Source organism: Hylobates moloch, unplaced genomic scaffold, assembly GCF_009828535.3.
Source record: "Hylobates moloch isolate HMO894 unplaced genomic scaffold, HMol_V3 SCAFFOLD_10, whole genome shotgun sequence".
In the NCBI taxonomy this organism is placed as follows: Eukaryota; Metazoa; Chordata; class Mammalia; order Primates; family Hylobatidae; genus Hylobates; species Hylobates moloch.
The window spans coordinates 82,916,863-82,934,186 of record NW_026652285.1 but is presented as its reverse complement, the minus strand read 5'-3'; the positions used below and the strand labels follow the sequence as shown (position 1 = coordinate 82,934,186).

Below are 17,324 nucleotides of genomic sequence, written 5' to 3'. Positions count from 1 at the left end.
GTGATGAATTTAAAGAGGGATTATCCATTAAGCCATGAACGTCCTATAGGGTTGGGATAGACCAAGGTGAAGAAGCTAACTTTGAAAAGGAACAGAAACATCTCACTGATCAAGGAGAAAAGGAAAAAGCATAAACAAGGGAAGAAAAACTTGAAAACCCTCTGTTTTCTGATGAAATACATATCCTCACTTGTTTTTTCATACCTAAGAGCTTCACAATGTTAGGGTTGTCAAATTCTGCCATGAGGGCTGCTTCCCTCTGAAAGTCCGCTTGCATATCTGCCGAGGCTTCTTCTTTGAGCATCTTTACTGCCACCATAGTGAAAGGTTCATAGGGAAGTAAGCCTGGTGCCCTGAGAGATACATTTATTGAAAAAGAAACCAAAGATCTTGGACATCATACATACCCCCATTATACCTACCCACATTTATACATATCCTCCCACCTCCCGTGTGTAAAAGGCTGGTTAAGTCTCATGCAGCCTTTCCCAGAGCTACAGAATCAAAGAAAGACAACATACTTAAAACTCCTTGATGTCAACTAATAAAAGTCACTGGTGTTATTTTCAACAATTTCAAACAATGAAGTTTGAAAGATGCATTATTTACCAATTATAGAAATTCTAAAGTATACACCCCCAATGGGATTATCATTGCCATCCTAACCTTTTTTTTTTTTTTTTTTTTCGAGACAGAGTCTCATTCTGTCATCCAGGCTGGAGTGCAGTGGCATGATCTAGGCTCACTGCAAGCTCCACATACTGGGTTCACAACATTCTCCCACCTCAGCCTCCCAAGTAGCTGGGACTACAGGCACCCGCCACCACGCCCTGCTAATTTTTTGTATTTTTAGTAGAGACAGGGTTTCACCGTGTTAGCTAGGATGGTCTCGATCTCCTGACCTCGTGATATGACCACCTCGGCCTCCCAAACTGCGGGGATTACCGGTGTGAGCCATCGCGCCCGGCCACATCCTAACCTTTTAATCTTTGTCCAGAATCTAAATTCCATGACGTAGGAACTATGGCTTACTCATTTTTGTACCCTCCATTGAGCCTAAAGTGGTGCCTTGCAAATTTTGGTTTCCAAGACATATTTGTGTGAGATTTTCATTATTCATGTAACCTGTATGCCAGGGTCACCATGAGTGGAGATTAAGTTGTGTCTTGCCCGAGAGCACCAGGCCAAAGTGCCAGTTGGAGATTAAAACCAAATTCATATTCTCTGGCTCAGCTGTGTGTCTGTGGAGCCACATCCATGCAGCAGAGAGGGTATTTTATTACAATTCACACAAAGGTGATACATAGGCTAATATTGGCCCTAATACATACTCCTTTCTTGAGCTCATTGTTTTATAAATTTTTGCCTTTTTATTCCTTTTCTGTTTGTCATTTCATGAATATCTACTTAATATCTACACATTCTATTATAATGTAAGGAGTTATTATTTAAAACAATGTAAGAAATTATGATTAAAAATATTTGGTAAATTCTTTCCTGAAAAGGAAATATTATTGAACTATATTACTAATTTCTTATAATTTAAAAATTGTAGAAGTGAAGATACATTTACATCTCCTATAAATTACCTATTTTAAATGCAATAAAATATATTATCTCCATATATGCTTTTCCAGCAAAGAGGGGAAATTAAGATTTGAAGTGTATTATGCAATACAAATAAGATTAATGATGTAAAGAATTAACTAGTTTTTCTTTTTCTTTCTTTCTTTTTTTTTTTTTTTTTGAGACAGAGTCTTTCTCTGTCACCCAGGCTGGAGTACAGTGGCATGATCTTGGCTCACTGCAACCTCTGCCTTCCGGCTTCAAGCAATTCTTCTGCCTCAGACTCCTGAGTAGCTGGGACTACAGGTGTGCACCACCATGCCTGGCTAAATTTTGTATTTTTAGTAGAGACGGGGTTTCACCATGTTGGCCAGGCTGGTCTTGAACTCCTGACTAAGGTGATCCTCCCACCTCAGCCTCCCAAAGTGCTGGGATTACAGGCACGAGCCACCACACCTGGCCAGAATTAACTAACTTGATAAAAACTATTTTATATAGCATATTAATACTATATAATACTATATAATATTGTATTAATACTATATAATACTGTATATTACACTGTGTGTGTGTGTGTATATACACAGTGTACATATATATGTACTATATCATTAGCTTGATATATATGTGTGTGTGTGTGTGTGTGTGTGTGTGTGTGTGTATAAAGCTAATGTTATAATATATACCAAGCTAATAGTTTGGTAGCTTTTCAGACATAACATATTTCAATGGAGATTTTTTTTCCAAAGGTAACTTTACCTTGCTTGAAACACCCTTCCAAACGCTCCCTCTCCGATGTCTCTCACATATTCAATGTTATTCCTTGGATACTCCAGGCTGAGCAATTTGGGGTTCAGAAGGAGCGGCATCCTCTGGTACATGGGGTTGGGATGAAGTCTATCTAGTAGGAGCTCAGAAGGCAGTGTGGTGAGGGTTACAGCTGCTGATTCTCTGCAGGCAAGACAGGCAAGATCAGGAATGAGCTCAGAAGCAGGTTAGATCTTTGTACTTAGACTTAGATTCTAAGAAATATGGCATTTAAGAGTAATGAAAACAAGTTATACTAAGGCAGCCAAAGATCCTTCGTTTTGAGAGCAATAAAATATTTTGTTTGGTCTAGAGTCAAAAGGCACATTTTCTCAGAAATGTTTAGCTCTCCAAGCCAGCAATGGCAGTGGGCCTGAGAGAGAAGACAAGGAGAAGGAATAGCCATTTTCCTCCAAATTATTGTTTAGATTTTACCTTTTGTGAAACAGTAACCCTAGGGCATTTAATTTGATCCTATGCCAAAAAGTCATTGACATTTGTAAAGATCATGATGGGGGTGCTTAATTTTAAAGCAGGGCTACGGATATATTTAGAGAGTTGCAGTGTCATATATATTCCTCATGTCATACCAACTCCATAAAACACAAGGCTTTAAGATATCACTACACGTGCTTGGCTGAAACTAGAATCTCACCTTTTCTTATTTTTCCATTGTTTTCTTCTTCGGCAGCAATAGAGAGTAGTTATGGTAAGAAGCACAAATATTGCAAAGCTGGACATGATGGAGATTATTACAGTCATGGAGTATGTAGGTGAGACAGAGAAGGAAGAAGAGGAGGAGGAAGGCAAATTTGGAATGTCCACACTTGGCTTTGAGGACGTCATTGGTGGGAATGCTGTAAGTAAACAATAATTATTTCATTCATTCTCAAACCTTTAAGAAGCAATTTTTTGTATTTAAACAATCAGTAAAATAAATTTCATGTTAAGAATATATTTATGTATCAGGTTCTCCCTGGTTATTTATCTATAAAGTTCAGTAAGGTCTGGTTGTAAATAAATCCAGCTTATAGAATAATAGAATTTTAAAGATGAGACTCAGAGAGAGGAAATGGGTTTTTTTTTTTTTTTTCTGAGATAAATGTAGATCTTAGGCTGGTGCCATTTGTACTGAATCATAGTATCTGTGACCTGACATAAATCATGGAAATTATCAAATAAAATATTTTCACATAATTACACTTGACATCAGGATTGTCTAGAGCTGAGCTTTTATACACATTTACTGTCAGTTTTCAAACAGAAGAAAAATCATGAAAGAAGATGAAAAATGAAAATATTAGGACACAAATGAGAAGAAGTTAATTCATCTAAAAACTGAACTCCTGTCAAACTTCAATTTAAAAGGGCAATGTGATATATATACAAGTAAAATCAGCATTACTTTTTGAAACCAAAAGATGCCATACTCATACCACTATTTGTAGAGTACAAAGTCCATTGTATATGCATTAAAGGAACCTTATTAATCACATTTTAAATCCTCTTAACAGATTGAGTAAAGACAAAAACAGGGATACAGAGTATTTTTAAATAATCAGCAACAGTGTTTTAATAGCTAAGAATGACCTTTGTACCCAAAAATAGAGAATAAACCTTCTTTTCAAATATTTGTGGATTAATCTCAATAAATTTTAAAAGCAGAAATTATGCATATCTACTTAATGGCCAAAGTGCAATTAATAATAGATTAAATAAAATCCAATGGGACATTTTTAAAAAAGAAAAAAATCAATGACTTTTTGATCAAAAAGTAGAGCGTAACCATAGTTATAGATTAGACACAAGCCTCTTAATAGTGTGTATTTTATTTAGACAAAGTTGTGCCCAAAGATAAACTCATAGTGTTATCTCCTTCCACTAGATAAAAAAGAATGAAAGTAAATGAACTGAACATTTATCCCAAGACTTTGGGTAAGAAACAATAACTACAGAAAACAAAAGATAATAGGTAATAAAGTAACAGCGATACACAAGCAGAAATTAATAAGTTAGAATACACATAACACAAATAATAAAATTAAAAGATCAATAGTTTTATAAATATTCATATAGTAGTCTAATCAATGGAATTTTAATTAAAAAGAAAAGGTACAAACATAGAAAATTAGAAATGATAAAAAGTTATAACAGATTAAAAGTTAATTAAAATAATTTGTAATTATATATTTCACACCTTAAGGAAAATGATAGGAACATATTAATCATCAAATTTGAAGCATTAGAAAATATGAATATTGCCATAGGCAGGAAACTAGATTTTTAAGTCATCACATTATAAAAGACATTCTTTTAGTCTTGAAAGAGATAAAATTTCCATATTATAATATGTTCCAGTAAGAGAAAAGTCTTTCACATTTTTTTAGAAATTATTATAATACTAATATCACAACCTGGTAATGTTAGCACAGAAGAAAAGAGCATACATAGATTATACAACCTAAGTTTAGAAGATCCTAAATGAAATATTAGCAACTGACTACATCGTAGTCAGAGAATAATGATTTAATATAAGGGGATATATTAATATAACATATTACAAAGTCAAAATAAAACCTTTATGGCAGTAGATGCCTAAAGCATTTGAAATAGGACACTTGCAAAATTGGAGGTTATAAGAGATGCCCAAGTATGACTTCCTAGTCTGGAAGTGGACCCAGTGATTATGCCCTGAGTACCAATGGCTAAGCAAGTGATTTTGAAGCCTGCAGATGCCAGGTCTGGTCACCACTATGACTCAGGCAGGCACCTGGAACTGGAGGAACATCAGCACAGCAATAAAACATCTGTGCAAGATCAGTGACAGCATGCCTCATCCGGCACCACAGGAATGGTGGACTGAACAGACTGACCAGGTTCCTCTCTGACTGACTTGAAAGCTAGTCTGATTCTCTTGGGACTGAGTCATCCCAAGTTTTCTTGATCTAAGATGGGTGGATGGTGGTAGTAGGGGGTGGCTTAAATTGACAAGCTTTGCTTTCTGCTAATAATAAAGTTGGAACAATTACTAAAAGATAGGGAGAAATAACTTTTTGTATTTGGAGTTTACAGAGCATCTCACACCGTATATAACACATGAGGGGATATAATGTAATTAGTAAAGTTGGTAGTGTAATTTCACTGGTAAATATAAGTTTAATTTTTCTAAAAAGAATCAGAAAGTAGAATTTACTGTCATGTTTAAAGAAAAATCTGTGATGATTTAGTGAGTTTTTTTTTTAATGCAAGAAATGACATAGTTGGAACAATAATTTTGCTTTATGGATTTAAATATTTCTTTCCTTCAAGATAATTTTGTTTTGTTATTCTTTGATGACTGCTTCTGATGTGATCTGATCTTCCCTTGAACTACATCAATGATCTCTTTGGATCTAAATGATCACTTTGAATCTTCATTCTTTTTCCTTTTTATCTTTTCTCTTCTCTCACCAATTTTCTGTCTTTATTCTTTTCCTCTGAACACTACAGGAGTTTATACACTCATTCATCCATATGTAAATGCATTCACTAAATCAATAGTGATTGTTAGGTATCCAGAACACTGTGGTGAACATGACAAGTCTTTGCTTGTCACGAGACACAAGTGAATAAATGGAGAAATACAACAAAATATAATGAGCATTATAAGAGTAGTAAGAACACGATGCTTATGAGTCTTGTTCAGGGCTGGCACTAACTCAGGTTTAGACATACTGAGAAGGTTTTCTAGAGTGAGTAACTGTAAGTTAAACATAAATGGTGAGTGGCCAGTAACCAATTGAAGGTTATGATGATCTGAGTCTTTGTGTCTTTTCCCCAAATTCATATGTTGAAACGAATGAGGATAGAGTCTTGATGAATGGGATTAATGCCCTTATAAAAGAGGTCCAAGAAAGCTCCCTCTACCCTTCTGCCACGTGAGGACACAGGGAGGAGACAGCTATGTCTATGAGGAATGGGTCCTTACCAGATGCCAAATCTGCTGGCACCTTGATCTTGGACTTCTTGGACTCCAGAACTGTGAGAAATAAATTTCTGTGGTATAAGCCACCCAGTTTGTGGCACTTTGTTATAGCAACCTGAACAGACTAAGAAAAAGGAGTGGGATGGGGGCCGTGGCTTACGCCTGTAATCCCAGCACTTTGGGAGGCCGAGGCGGGTGGATCATGAGGTCAGGAGATTGAGACCATCCTGGCTAGCAGGGTGAAAACCCATCTCTACTAAAAATACAAAAAATTAGCTGGGCGTGGTGGCAGGCACCTGTAGTCCCAGCTACTTGGGATGCTGATGCAGGAGGATGGTGTGAATCCGAGAGGCACAGCTTGCAGTGAGCCAAGATTGCACCACTGCACTCCAGCCTGGGCGACAAGAGTGAGACTCCTTCTCAAAACAAAAAGAAAAGAAAAAGAAAAATGTGTGTGTGGGATGGGGGAATTAAGGGAGTAGAATGGAGTCAGAGTAGAGAGATAGTATTCTATAAATAAGGACTAGCATATACCAAGATCTGAACCAAGCAGATGTGATGGCTTTCTAAAAGTGCACTTAGAAGTTTCATTGCTGGAGTTGGGGAGTATCTATAGGTAAGACTGCAGATATCAGGTTTAGTGATAAAAGTCCTTGTATACCAATTTAAGTAATTTTGACTATGCCCTGCAGCAAATGGAGGGTCTCATAGGAGTGTTTTAAGAGGTGGAATAGCATGATCAACTTTTTGCATTAGAAAGATCTGGCTACCACCCTGATTTCTGTGGGATAAAGATTCCCATCATAGATTATCTCAAGTTCTCAACATGAAGCCCTATCATGGAGTTGGAAAGAGATGTTCAATAGCACATCATTAAATAGGATTTTCATCATACAGATAACATGGATAAAGAGAAAAATCGAAAAGTTTCTACCTAGATAGAAAGAATAAATTACTTATAGGAAAAAAATAAACAAATTCAAACCAGACTACCTGCTTCCAACACTAGAAGCTAGAAAAGAGTGAAATCACATCTATAAACCACCCAGAGAAATGTCACTCAGGAGTTCCACACCCAGTTAATACACTTTTCAACTACCCAAATAAAAGAAAACAATTTGGTAACATACAAGGCTTCAGGGATTCTGTCTCCCAAGACACTTTCCCTTCTAAGGAAATACATGAGGAGACTCTTAATAACAATTGAATCAGAAAATGACTTCAAGATAAATGTAAACGGGCTGTGATGGGCGGAGTCTTGGCTAATTCGCTAGATAAGACTCAATACTGAGAATCACTCTGCAAAGAGAAACCTAAGAGTACTAGGGGAGGTAAGGAAGAAGAGCTGAGCAGTCTGAGGATCTCACTGGAGATTCTGAAAGTCCCATAGGGTGGGCAGAAATGAGGAATAAATAGAGCACTGCAATATGTAGAAAGAATTGGTGTCTGACTTTCACTTAGCAGTGGAGAAAACATAACCAGCAACAAGTAAAGAAAAGGAAAAAGAAGAAGCAAATACATAAAGCGAATAGAAAACATACAGTTAAGATAGTAGGGATAAAATAGAGTATATCAGTTGTGATATAAAATATGAACAGGCTAAATCCTCCTATTAATAGAAAATGGCTATCAGATTGGAGTAAACCCAGGTATATGTTGTTTATAAGAAAAGAAAAATAAAAGAGGAACAAAGAGGTTCTAGGTTAACATAAATACAAGGAAAAAATTACCATTATTAATACTAGAAATTTAAAGCTAAAAGCACTAAAACAAGACAAGAGTGACATTTTACGTTGGTAAAGAGCTTCATATAAAAAGAATAGTGTCTTGGATCACTATGCCTCATAGAACATAATAACTAAACATATAAAGTACAATTTACTATAAATGCTAGAAGAATGTAATAACAATAATTATGAATTGGATTGGTCTAGTAGAAAATTTACTAGAAAATCAATGAAATCAGTAAACCCATATGTGTATAGAAGGGCTATTAATGTCATGAGATTATTAGACATCTAGCATGAGTTTATACTCATAAAAGAACAAGGCCTTATCACAGAAAATATGGTTGCATTGCAATTCTGATCAGATCATGTTCTGTGCTTTGTGTTCAATTCTGGATATTCTCAAGCTCGTGTGCAGCCAGTAAAAAGTAAACATGGAGGTGAGGATTTTGGAAGTCAGTTGCAAAAGAAAAAGTTGGAAATTGGAGATATTTAATGTGAAGAAGAGAAGACTACAGAGAGATTGAGTGCCTGTCTCCAGATATTTTAAGGACTATCATATAGGTCATAAATAAATCAAAGAAATAGAGTGAAGATCAGTTGTTAACAGTTCTAGAGAACCAGAATTTAGTTCTACATAGCTAAATTGTTGAAATAATTAATGTATTCTACAAAGGAATTGAGAAATAAATTCAGGAGGGAAAACGGAATGTTTCTGTCAGAGATGCTCTAGAAAAGATTCTTTCATTGTGGGAGACTTTAGATTAAATAACTGTTAAAGTTACTTTAAACTCCAATTTTCTATGAACTTGTAACTTTAATGTTACCACAAAAATTACCCAAACCCACTTTTTGATGGGGTTGTTTGTTTTTTTCTTGTAAATTTGTTTGAGTTCATTGTAGATTCTGGATATTAGCCCTTTGTCAGATGAGTAGGTTGCAAAAATTTTCTCCCATTCTGTAGGTTGCCTGTTCACTCTGATGGTAGTTTCTTTTGCTGTGCAGAAGCTCTTTAGTTTAATGAGATCCCATTTGTCAATTTTGGCTTTTGTTGCCATTGCTTTTGGTGTTTTAGACATGAAGTCCTTGCCCACGCCTATGTCCTGAATGGTATTGCCTAGGTTTTCTTGTAGGATTTTAATGGTTTTAGGTCTAACATTTAAGTCTTTAATCCATCTTGAATTAATTTTTGTATAAGGTGTAAGGAAGGGATCCAGTTTCAGCTTTCTACATATGGCTAGCCAGTTTTCCCAGCACCATTTATTAAATAGGGAATCCTTTCCCCATTTCTTGTTTTTGTCAGGTTTGTCAAGGATCAAATAGTTGTAGATATGCGGCATCATTTCTGAGGGCTCTGTTCTGTTCCATTGATCTATATCTCTGTTGTGGTACCAGTACCATGCTGTTTTGGTTACTGTAGCCTTGTAGTATAGTTTGAAGTCAGGTAGCGTGATGCCTCCAGCTTTGTTCTTTTGGCTTAGGATTGACTTGGCAATGCGGGCTCTTTTTTGGTTCCATATGAACTTTAAAGTAGTTTTTTCCAAGTCTGTGAAGAAAGTCATTGGTAGCTTGATGGGGATGGCATTGAATCTCAACCCCATCAAAAAGTGGGCAAAGGACATGAACAGACACTTCTCAAAAGAAGACATTTATGCAGCCAGAAAACACATGAAGAAATGCTCATCATCACTGGCCATCAGAGAAATGCAAATCAAAACCACAGTGAGATACCATCTCACACCAGTTAGAATGGCCATCATTAAAAAATCAGGAAACAACAGGTGCTGGAGAGGATGTGGAGAAATAGGAACACTTTTACACTGTTGGTGGGACTGTAAACTAGTTCAACCATTGTGGAAGTCAGTGTGGCGATTCCTCAGGGATCTAGAACTAGAAATACCATTTGACCCAGCCATCCCATTGCTGGGTATATACCCAAAGGACTGTAAATCATGCTGCTATAAAGACACATGCACACGTATGTTTATTGCGGCACTATTCACAATAGCAAAGACTTGGAACCAACCCAAATGTCCAACAACAATAGACTGGATTAAGAAAATGTGGCACATATACACCATGGAATACTATGCAGCCATAAAAAATGATGAGTTCGTGTCCTTTGTAGGGACATGGATGAAACTGGAAAACATCATTCTCAGTAAACTATCGCAAGGACAAAAAACCAAACACCGCATGTTCTCACTCATAGGTGGGAATTGAACAATGAGAACTCATGGACACAGGAAGGGGAACATCACATTCCGGGTACTGTTGTGGGGTGGGGGGTGGGGGGGGACGGGGACAGCATTAGGAGATATACCTAATGCTAAATGACGAGCTAATGGGTGCAGGAAATCAACATGGCACATGGATACATATGTAACAAACCTGCACATTGTGCACATGTACCCTAAAACCTAAAGTATAAAAAAAAAAAAATTACCCAAACCACATTTCAAATTATGAAATAATTCATGAGTTTTACACACACACACACACGCACACACAGAGAGACACTGACACTTTATGATTTCATTTGTGGGCAAAATGGTAGCTGATCATTATAGAAAAATGATCTGGGAAACAAAGCATGTATTCCTTTAAATGTTAACAAAAAGTCAAATCATCAAGTGGCCTGGGTGATTTAAAATTGTGAGTAATAAAATTTTTATCAATTGGACCTTCTTAGAATAATCAATTATAACAAATGTGAAAAGGTAGTGGTATTTATTCAGAATGAATCAGTAAAACAATCAGTTAAGCTTTATTACACATGAGGTCTTGGAATTTTTTAAGAAACATTAGTAATAACAGAAATGCATCAGGTATAACATTCTGGCTCTGAAGAAAGAGCCAGAATCAGATAGATTTCAGTTCAAATTCTGGCTTATCACCTTACTAGATGGGTAAAATTGGACACATTGCTTAATCTCTCTTTCTCTTGTTGGGTTGTAAGTAAAATGGAGGACGTTCATAGTACTTAATTTTGTAGAACTATTGGGAGTATTAAGAGAGATAATGTATGTATCACACTAATCAGTATGGATTTGGGTACATTCATTGGGTCCTTCATTCTCCATGTATATGTACAGAAAGAGCAAAGATGGAAGGAAAAAGAGAATTCAAGAGAATAGCAAGTAATTATTTCAATTATTAAGACAAATTAGCCTTTTCTCCACAGAAGCTCTGAAATAGAAGACAGATTCACTGCTGAGTGTTTCTGTAATAAAGTATGTGAAGTCTCACAGAAGAGAGGAATAGTGTAATCCTTGCTTAGCAGACAATAATGTAAATAGCACAAAGGCATTGCCTGCTCAAAAAGATGTTTCACTTCAGCCAAAGAAATTATAAAAAAGAAAAACTACTAAAATTCTAGTCCCTGTGCTCAAGGAAGAAGAAAATAATGCAAAGATAAACAAATGATTAACAGCTCTTTTGTGACCCCTCTAAATGAGCTGGTGATATTCTTTAGAGTTTACTCAGAAATCAAGACACTCTTTGGAAAATATTCAAGGTCTTTACACACTCCTATAAAATATGGGACACTGCCTAATAAGGATGTTTTCTTTGCTCCACTATTGACCTGCTAAAGCCAACTCTTTTAATAATAATTGCCTTTAACTCAGGGAGCATACTTTCAGACATTCCCTACCCTATTTTCAGTTTAAATGGTCAGTTCATGACATTAGGAGCTCATTTTCTTACATGTATCAAAGATTTCATAAAGCTTTTTTTTAAAGACTAGAAAATTTATTATTGTAGCTAGTTTGTGTTGCTCAAAATTCCTTTATAATTAGTGTGAAAGGCAGAAATGTGGATGGTTTTTTGTGTATTGTTCCTGTCTAATTTAAGATGAATGGTCTGGTCCTTACACACAGCAGACCCTCAATGAATGTTTGAATGGATGAGTGAGCAAACAATCGATGGATAACAAAGAGCACAGCAATCAATTCAAAGTCCAATCAAAGTAAACTTTGGCTGCTCATATAACAAAGAATTGAAATTTTTTTTTATTCCTTCGATTTGGGAATAACAATTTGACAGGCTACCAGAATAATAGATTTTTAAGGTTTCCATAATTCTTCTTGTTTAATAACTGAGTGATTCAACTAGGACCAGTAGCATTCTTTCTTTTAATACTTTTAAGTGTTGGTCCTTTAAGCAAGCTGGTAAAATCAAGTCCTGGCACCTAGTCAAATGCAGAGGGGATTAGGGCTGGAATATGTATTACAGGAAGTAAGTGTGATTTAAGCCTTAGAAAGCTGAGACCAGAGGAAGTTAGTTGACATGAAAAGCTTTTCTAATTTCATCCTGAGGATTTCTGCATTCTGACAGGTTAAAGCACTATCTGATACAAGTTATTTTGTAGGACATCCCTTTTCAAGCAACCTTCTTGAATTCTTTCCTAGAGATTTTTGTGATGACCTTTTTAAAGCCATTTGATTTGATCCTATAAACTTTATACTGGAAATCAACTGTCTTAAAAAAATACCTAATTTCCAAAAGAGGGATCTATTGTCACAAATGAAGATCACAAATTGGCTCAATGAAGAAATAAATGTTGGGTTTCATCTATACATAATTAGATTATACTGAATCAAGAATATAAAATCAAAAGGTGACATTTTAAATTTGGCTTACTTATAGACATATAAGAAATAAAACAGGCTAATAACCTTGAGGTGGGAGATAGTATTTGTATGACTCACTAAATATGGTACTCTCTATGGTCTAATTAAAAGTTATAAACTGAGACCTTCCATGATCTTCCCTCATGTTATACCCTGGATGAGTATGGTGAGAAGCCTTTGAGAGGGGCTGTACATTCTGTTCTGGGCATCAGGAAATATAAGTGTAAACACACATGCATGAATCCAATTACATACACATAAGGTTTCAAGGGCACAAACACAATTACTTACTTTTTAGGTTTTCTTTGTTATAATCTGAAGGGGAAAGGATAAAAATTTGTTTTAAGTGAGCATCCAGATATCTCACATATTTTGTGAGAGAGTGCTAAGAAATGCAAGTTCTCTTTCAGCTTTTTAATATACAACTGGAAAACATTCTTTGCATTCGAATGTGAAAGAATTGGGTCTTTGAAATTAAACCAGCTGTAAGGGATAACAACATAGTTCCTTACAAACAAAGTTCATTAAAGCAACATGAAGCAATTCAATTTTGTTTTGTGAGATCAGCATTTTCAAACATGTGTCTTATTTTAGCATGCTTTCTTGGCTAAGAAAAAGGACTTTATTCCTTTATTCCACTCTTCTGACAAAATATGAGATGTTTCTTAGCCATTATTCTGCACATTCCAGAAAATGTTACAAGCTCTCGTAAGATTCCCTATGAAAGAATCTAAAATGGCAAGCAGTAATTAAAAGTGCTGTTTCATTTATTTTAGAGCAAATGAAATAAATCTTTCTGCTAATCTGTATAATTAGGATAGCATTAGGATTCTGCTAGTAGGTATCTAAGGAAGGCAGAACTCAAAAAAAAAATAGAAATGCCTAGAAATATTAGAAGCTTTAAGTTCACACCTTAGTTTCTTCAAAATAGTAAATTTCTCTTAACCTCCAAAGTCTTGGGAGAACTCTGTGTTACCTAGATGTGGCAGTCTGGCACAGGCTATGGGGTCCCAGTGCATGCTGGGAAGCTTGCCGCATTCTGGCACGGACAGCAAATGCATCTCGGATCTGTAGAGTCCTCTGTGGGTCTTCTCTTCCATTGCCAGCCATTCTTTTGCACAGAAGAGCTCCTTTACTGCCAAGCAGTACTCTCTAAAATAGTATATGGAGAACAAAACTTGATGAATCATAACATGCTAAAACAAATTTGTGGCAGAGCCTAAATTCTGTGTTTTCAAGACATCATCATAGTAAATTGTCTGTTCTTGAAAAAAGCACGTTTATGAAAGAAACTTTTTACTGTAAATAATATGAGACTTCATGAAATCTAGTGTACTGTCCCGTGAGATGAAATGCTATCTCGTTTTGTTGTGAAACGCAATTAATGCTGGTCTGGGGGAAAAAATGTCAAATTTAAAACGTATTAGATTGGGAATCTCTGATATGTCTTCTCCCAACTTCATATTCAAATAACCACACAGGTAGAGGAAAAAGGTATACAGAGGTTAAAAAGCACACCTACTGAAAGTCAGGATCATTGTCAATCAGTTTCCAGCTTGGAAGATTTTTCTATGATCTTGGGGCTAATGGCTAGGGCTTGAGGAACATAGTCTGGGCCTCTGTCTTTGTCCTCTGAAACAGAACAGCACCACCTCCCTGGCAGTTTACAGGAGGGCATGTGGGTCCTTACTCAGCCCTTACTTTGAGGCACAGGATCCTGTCCCATCGCTCTGCGTGCTTCCATGTGAGAAAGCCAGAGTAATATCTGTTTGAATATGAAGCTGTTATGCTCATCTACATGTTTTATTATGAGTGAAGGGGCTGAAGAAACACTAATGGGACTACTTGGAATTTTGCAGATTAGTATTTGTTTAAGCCTGACAGAAAATAGGACAAACTGCATAGGAGAAACCTGGCTAATTTCAAATTAAGGTATTTGGGGTTAATAATAAGAGGAAATTAAAGATAATTAAATAAATTAAACATAAGAATAGCAGATGTCCTTTATTCAGTATCTGAAGGATTCAGAGAGGAGGAAATTGTGAGTGTGTGTGTGTGTGTGTGTGTGTGTGTATACATATATATATGCCACAATGGTGTTTTTTTAATACCTGTTCCCACACTCCTGCTTTCCTAACTTGCCAATATGTGCTAATTGAGCATGCATAGAATAAAAGGCTATGCACATGAATGTGATGAGATGCAAATATATTTTTATATGAAGATAACAATGGGATTTATAGTTCTTGGTGTGTGTGAGGGAGAAGGGAGTATAATGGGGCTTTCGAGACTTCTTAGCAGGTAAAGGACTTGAGGAGAGTTGCTTAGCTTGGTTCCACCCCTGGGTTGTATAAGCACATTTTTTTTGCATGCAGACAGCATGGTTAAAGTGTGCAAAAATCAATATGGGACATATGAAAAAAATTCCGTACTCCACATTATGCAGAAGAAGCAAATACCTGGGAAATTTTTTTATTCTAAACAGAAGAACACATTAATGAATGGCTTTGGTTTGCTTTGTTTTAATTGCCATGCACTAAAGCATGCCCTCAAGCATGCCCTCTATAGCAGAGCTTTTCACAAGAAAAAACAAATCAAGATGAACTATAGACTGAAAAGTGGGATAACTTGAACATGGAAGTAACTACAGAAAATAGAAACCACAAAAAATAAAACCGACACTTACAATCTTCTTTGAAAATAGAAAACAAGTGGCACTGCAAGAAATAAACAAATTTGAACTAAATATTCAATTGAATGCAGAAAGAAAGGACCTAACTGAATGCAAAAAAGGCTAAACAGATGAAAATAATGTGTGAAATAACTGATAAGGTGGAGCAAGTCAGAAATTCAAAATCAAATAATAGTGTTTCTCACCAAGAGAACCAGAGCACATAAAAAATAGAAAATAATCAAAGATGTGGTATAAGAAAACGTTTTTAAGGTGAAAAGGGCACAATGTTTAGGGCATATTACCCATTATTTTTATATTATTTATGTTACCTGAAAGAAAACAATGAAAATAAATCTATCCCCAAATGAATTTTACAATTATTTTGAATCTCAGTGATTAAAGAAATAATCTTTCCACAATCTGGAGAGAGGAAAATGTTCCTTACAAAGGAACAAAAGTCGGGATTGCTTTCTTCTTCCTCTTTATTACAACATGGCCAGAAAATAATTGGTCAGAGTCCATAGTATTTGAGGAGAAGTAACACAAGTGAGGAGAACTAACACAAAAGCTAACACTTGTGTTAACACAGACTTAAATACCCAGTCAAAAACACATATGTACAATGACAGAATTTTTTTTTTTACATGTGAAAAACACCTACTCCAGTTGAATGAGAGATGAGTAAAGAAGAGATGGATGAACAAGAAGTGAATTTAAATTAGGAATTTAAGAAAAAGAAATATTTTACTTGAAACGAATGACAATGAGTATCAATGATAAGTAACATAGTAAGCTCCTCCAAGAATCTACTTATATATGATTATGAAATCAAATGTAAAAGCTAAGAATAATGTTCCAAAAATTGAGCATATGCAAATAAAATATAATTGAACAATAGAAATATGGTTTATAATTTCAAATAAAGTTTCAAAGAACAAGTGTGGGAGATTCAGTACAATTATGCTAACTTAATTAGGTCTACCCTGAACACCTTATTTTTAAAGTTACAACTTTCTCCTCTCCGTTTGTTATTCCTGGTCTTCCTTAAAGCATTCCTTTTTTCTTTTTCCATGACATTTAACACCTTCTAAAGTTATATGTAAGTTGTTTATTATGTTCATTAACATATCCCAAATGCCCAGTGTAGTACTTGGAGCCCAGAAGGAGATCAATAAATATTTGTTGGACAAATAAAATTCCATGCCATTCATGAAAAGAGGCACACATCATTGAATAACTGCAAAAGTAATTGTGGTTCTTGCCATTACTTTTAATGGAAAAAACCACAATTACTTTTATACCAACCTAATAATTAGAAAACCATGAGTGATGGCATGCTTTTAAAAATCTCACAAGCAAGTAGAAGTAGAATATAAAATGGTTGACAACTTCTGAACTATTTTGATGAATAAAGGCAAACAGACTTTTTCAAAAGGTATAACAGAAAAATGAAGATCAAACTTACCAGTTATCAGCAGTAAATTCAATTTTAGTTTAATATTTATTGGTGCAAAAAGCACGAGTCAGAATTGCAAGAAAACATTTTTAGAAACACAATTATTGTGAAAATTTTGATAAACTATTGGATCAAATAGATAATACTCATCTAAGAGCAGAAAGGATTGAACATAAATGTATGAATTTTATATGTTAATGGAAGAGACTAAGTCTTTATAAATGCCAATTTTTATTATTAATTATATATCAGAGAAAAAACCTCTATAAAATATTAAAATGTAAAAATTTTTAGATTATATTTTCTTACTTCAATGGGAACAAAATGTTTGATGATGAGGATTTTTAAAAATAACATTTTTCCAATAAAACTACTTATTTAAATAATTTAAATAACAATGGGAATTAGAAAAAAAATTTAAATGTACACTGCAAATGACATAGATTTAGGAAATAATTAACTATGATTTTCTAATAAATTTAAAATTTCAATGAAA

The 17,324-nt window shown here is 35.1% G+C and overlaps 1 protein-coding gene across 4 annotated transcripts in view; it reads right to left on the bottom strand.

Moving 5' to 3' along the window:
- Window positions 1–17,324, bottom strand: part of MUSK (muscle associated receptor tyrosine kinase) — a 131,573-nt gene that overhangs the window by 12,282 nt on the left and 101,967 nt on the right. For 3 of the 4 annotated variants that reach the window (XM_032162682.1, XM_032162683.1, XM_032162684.2), the window contains 4 exons: window positions 13,675–13,850; window positions 3,029–3,230; window positions 2,326–2,517; window positions 205–353 (listed from right to left, as the gene is read on the bottom strand). In XM_032162682.1, coding sequence (XP_032018573.1) covers window positions 205–353; window positions 2,326–2,517; window positions 3,029–3,230; window positions 13,675–13,850 — 719 coding nt within the window. Of the gene's footprint in view, window positions 1–204; window positions 354–2,325; window positions 2,518–3,028; window positions 3,231–12,989; window positions 13,014–13,674; window positions 13,851–17,324 lie in introns of all 4 variants that reach the window. The other variant, XM_032162681.1, reaches the window with a different exon arrangement.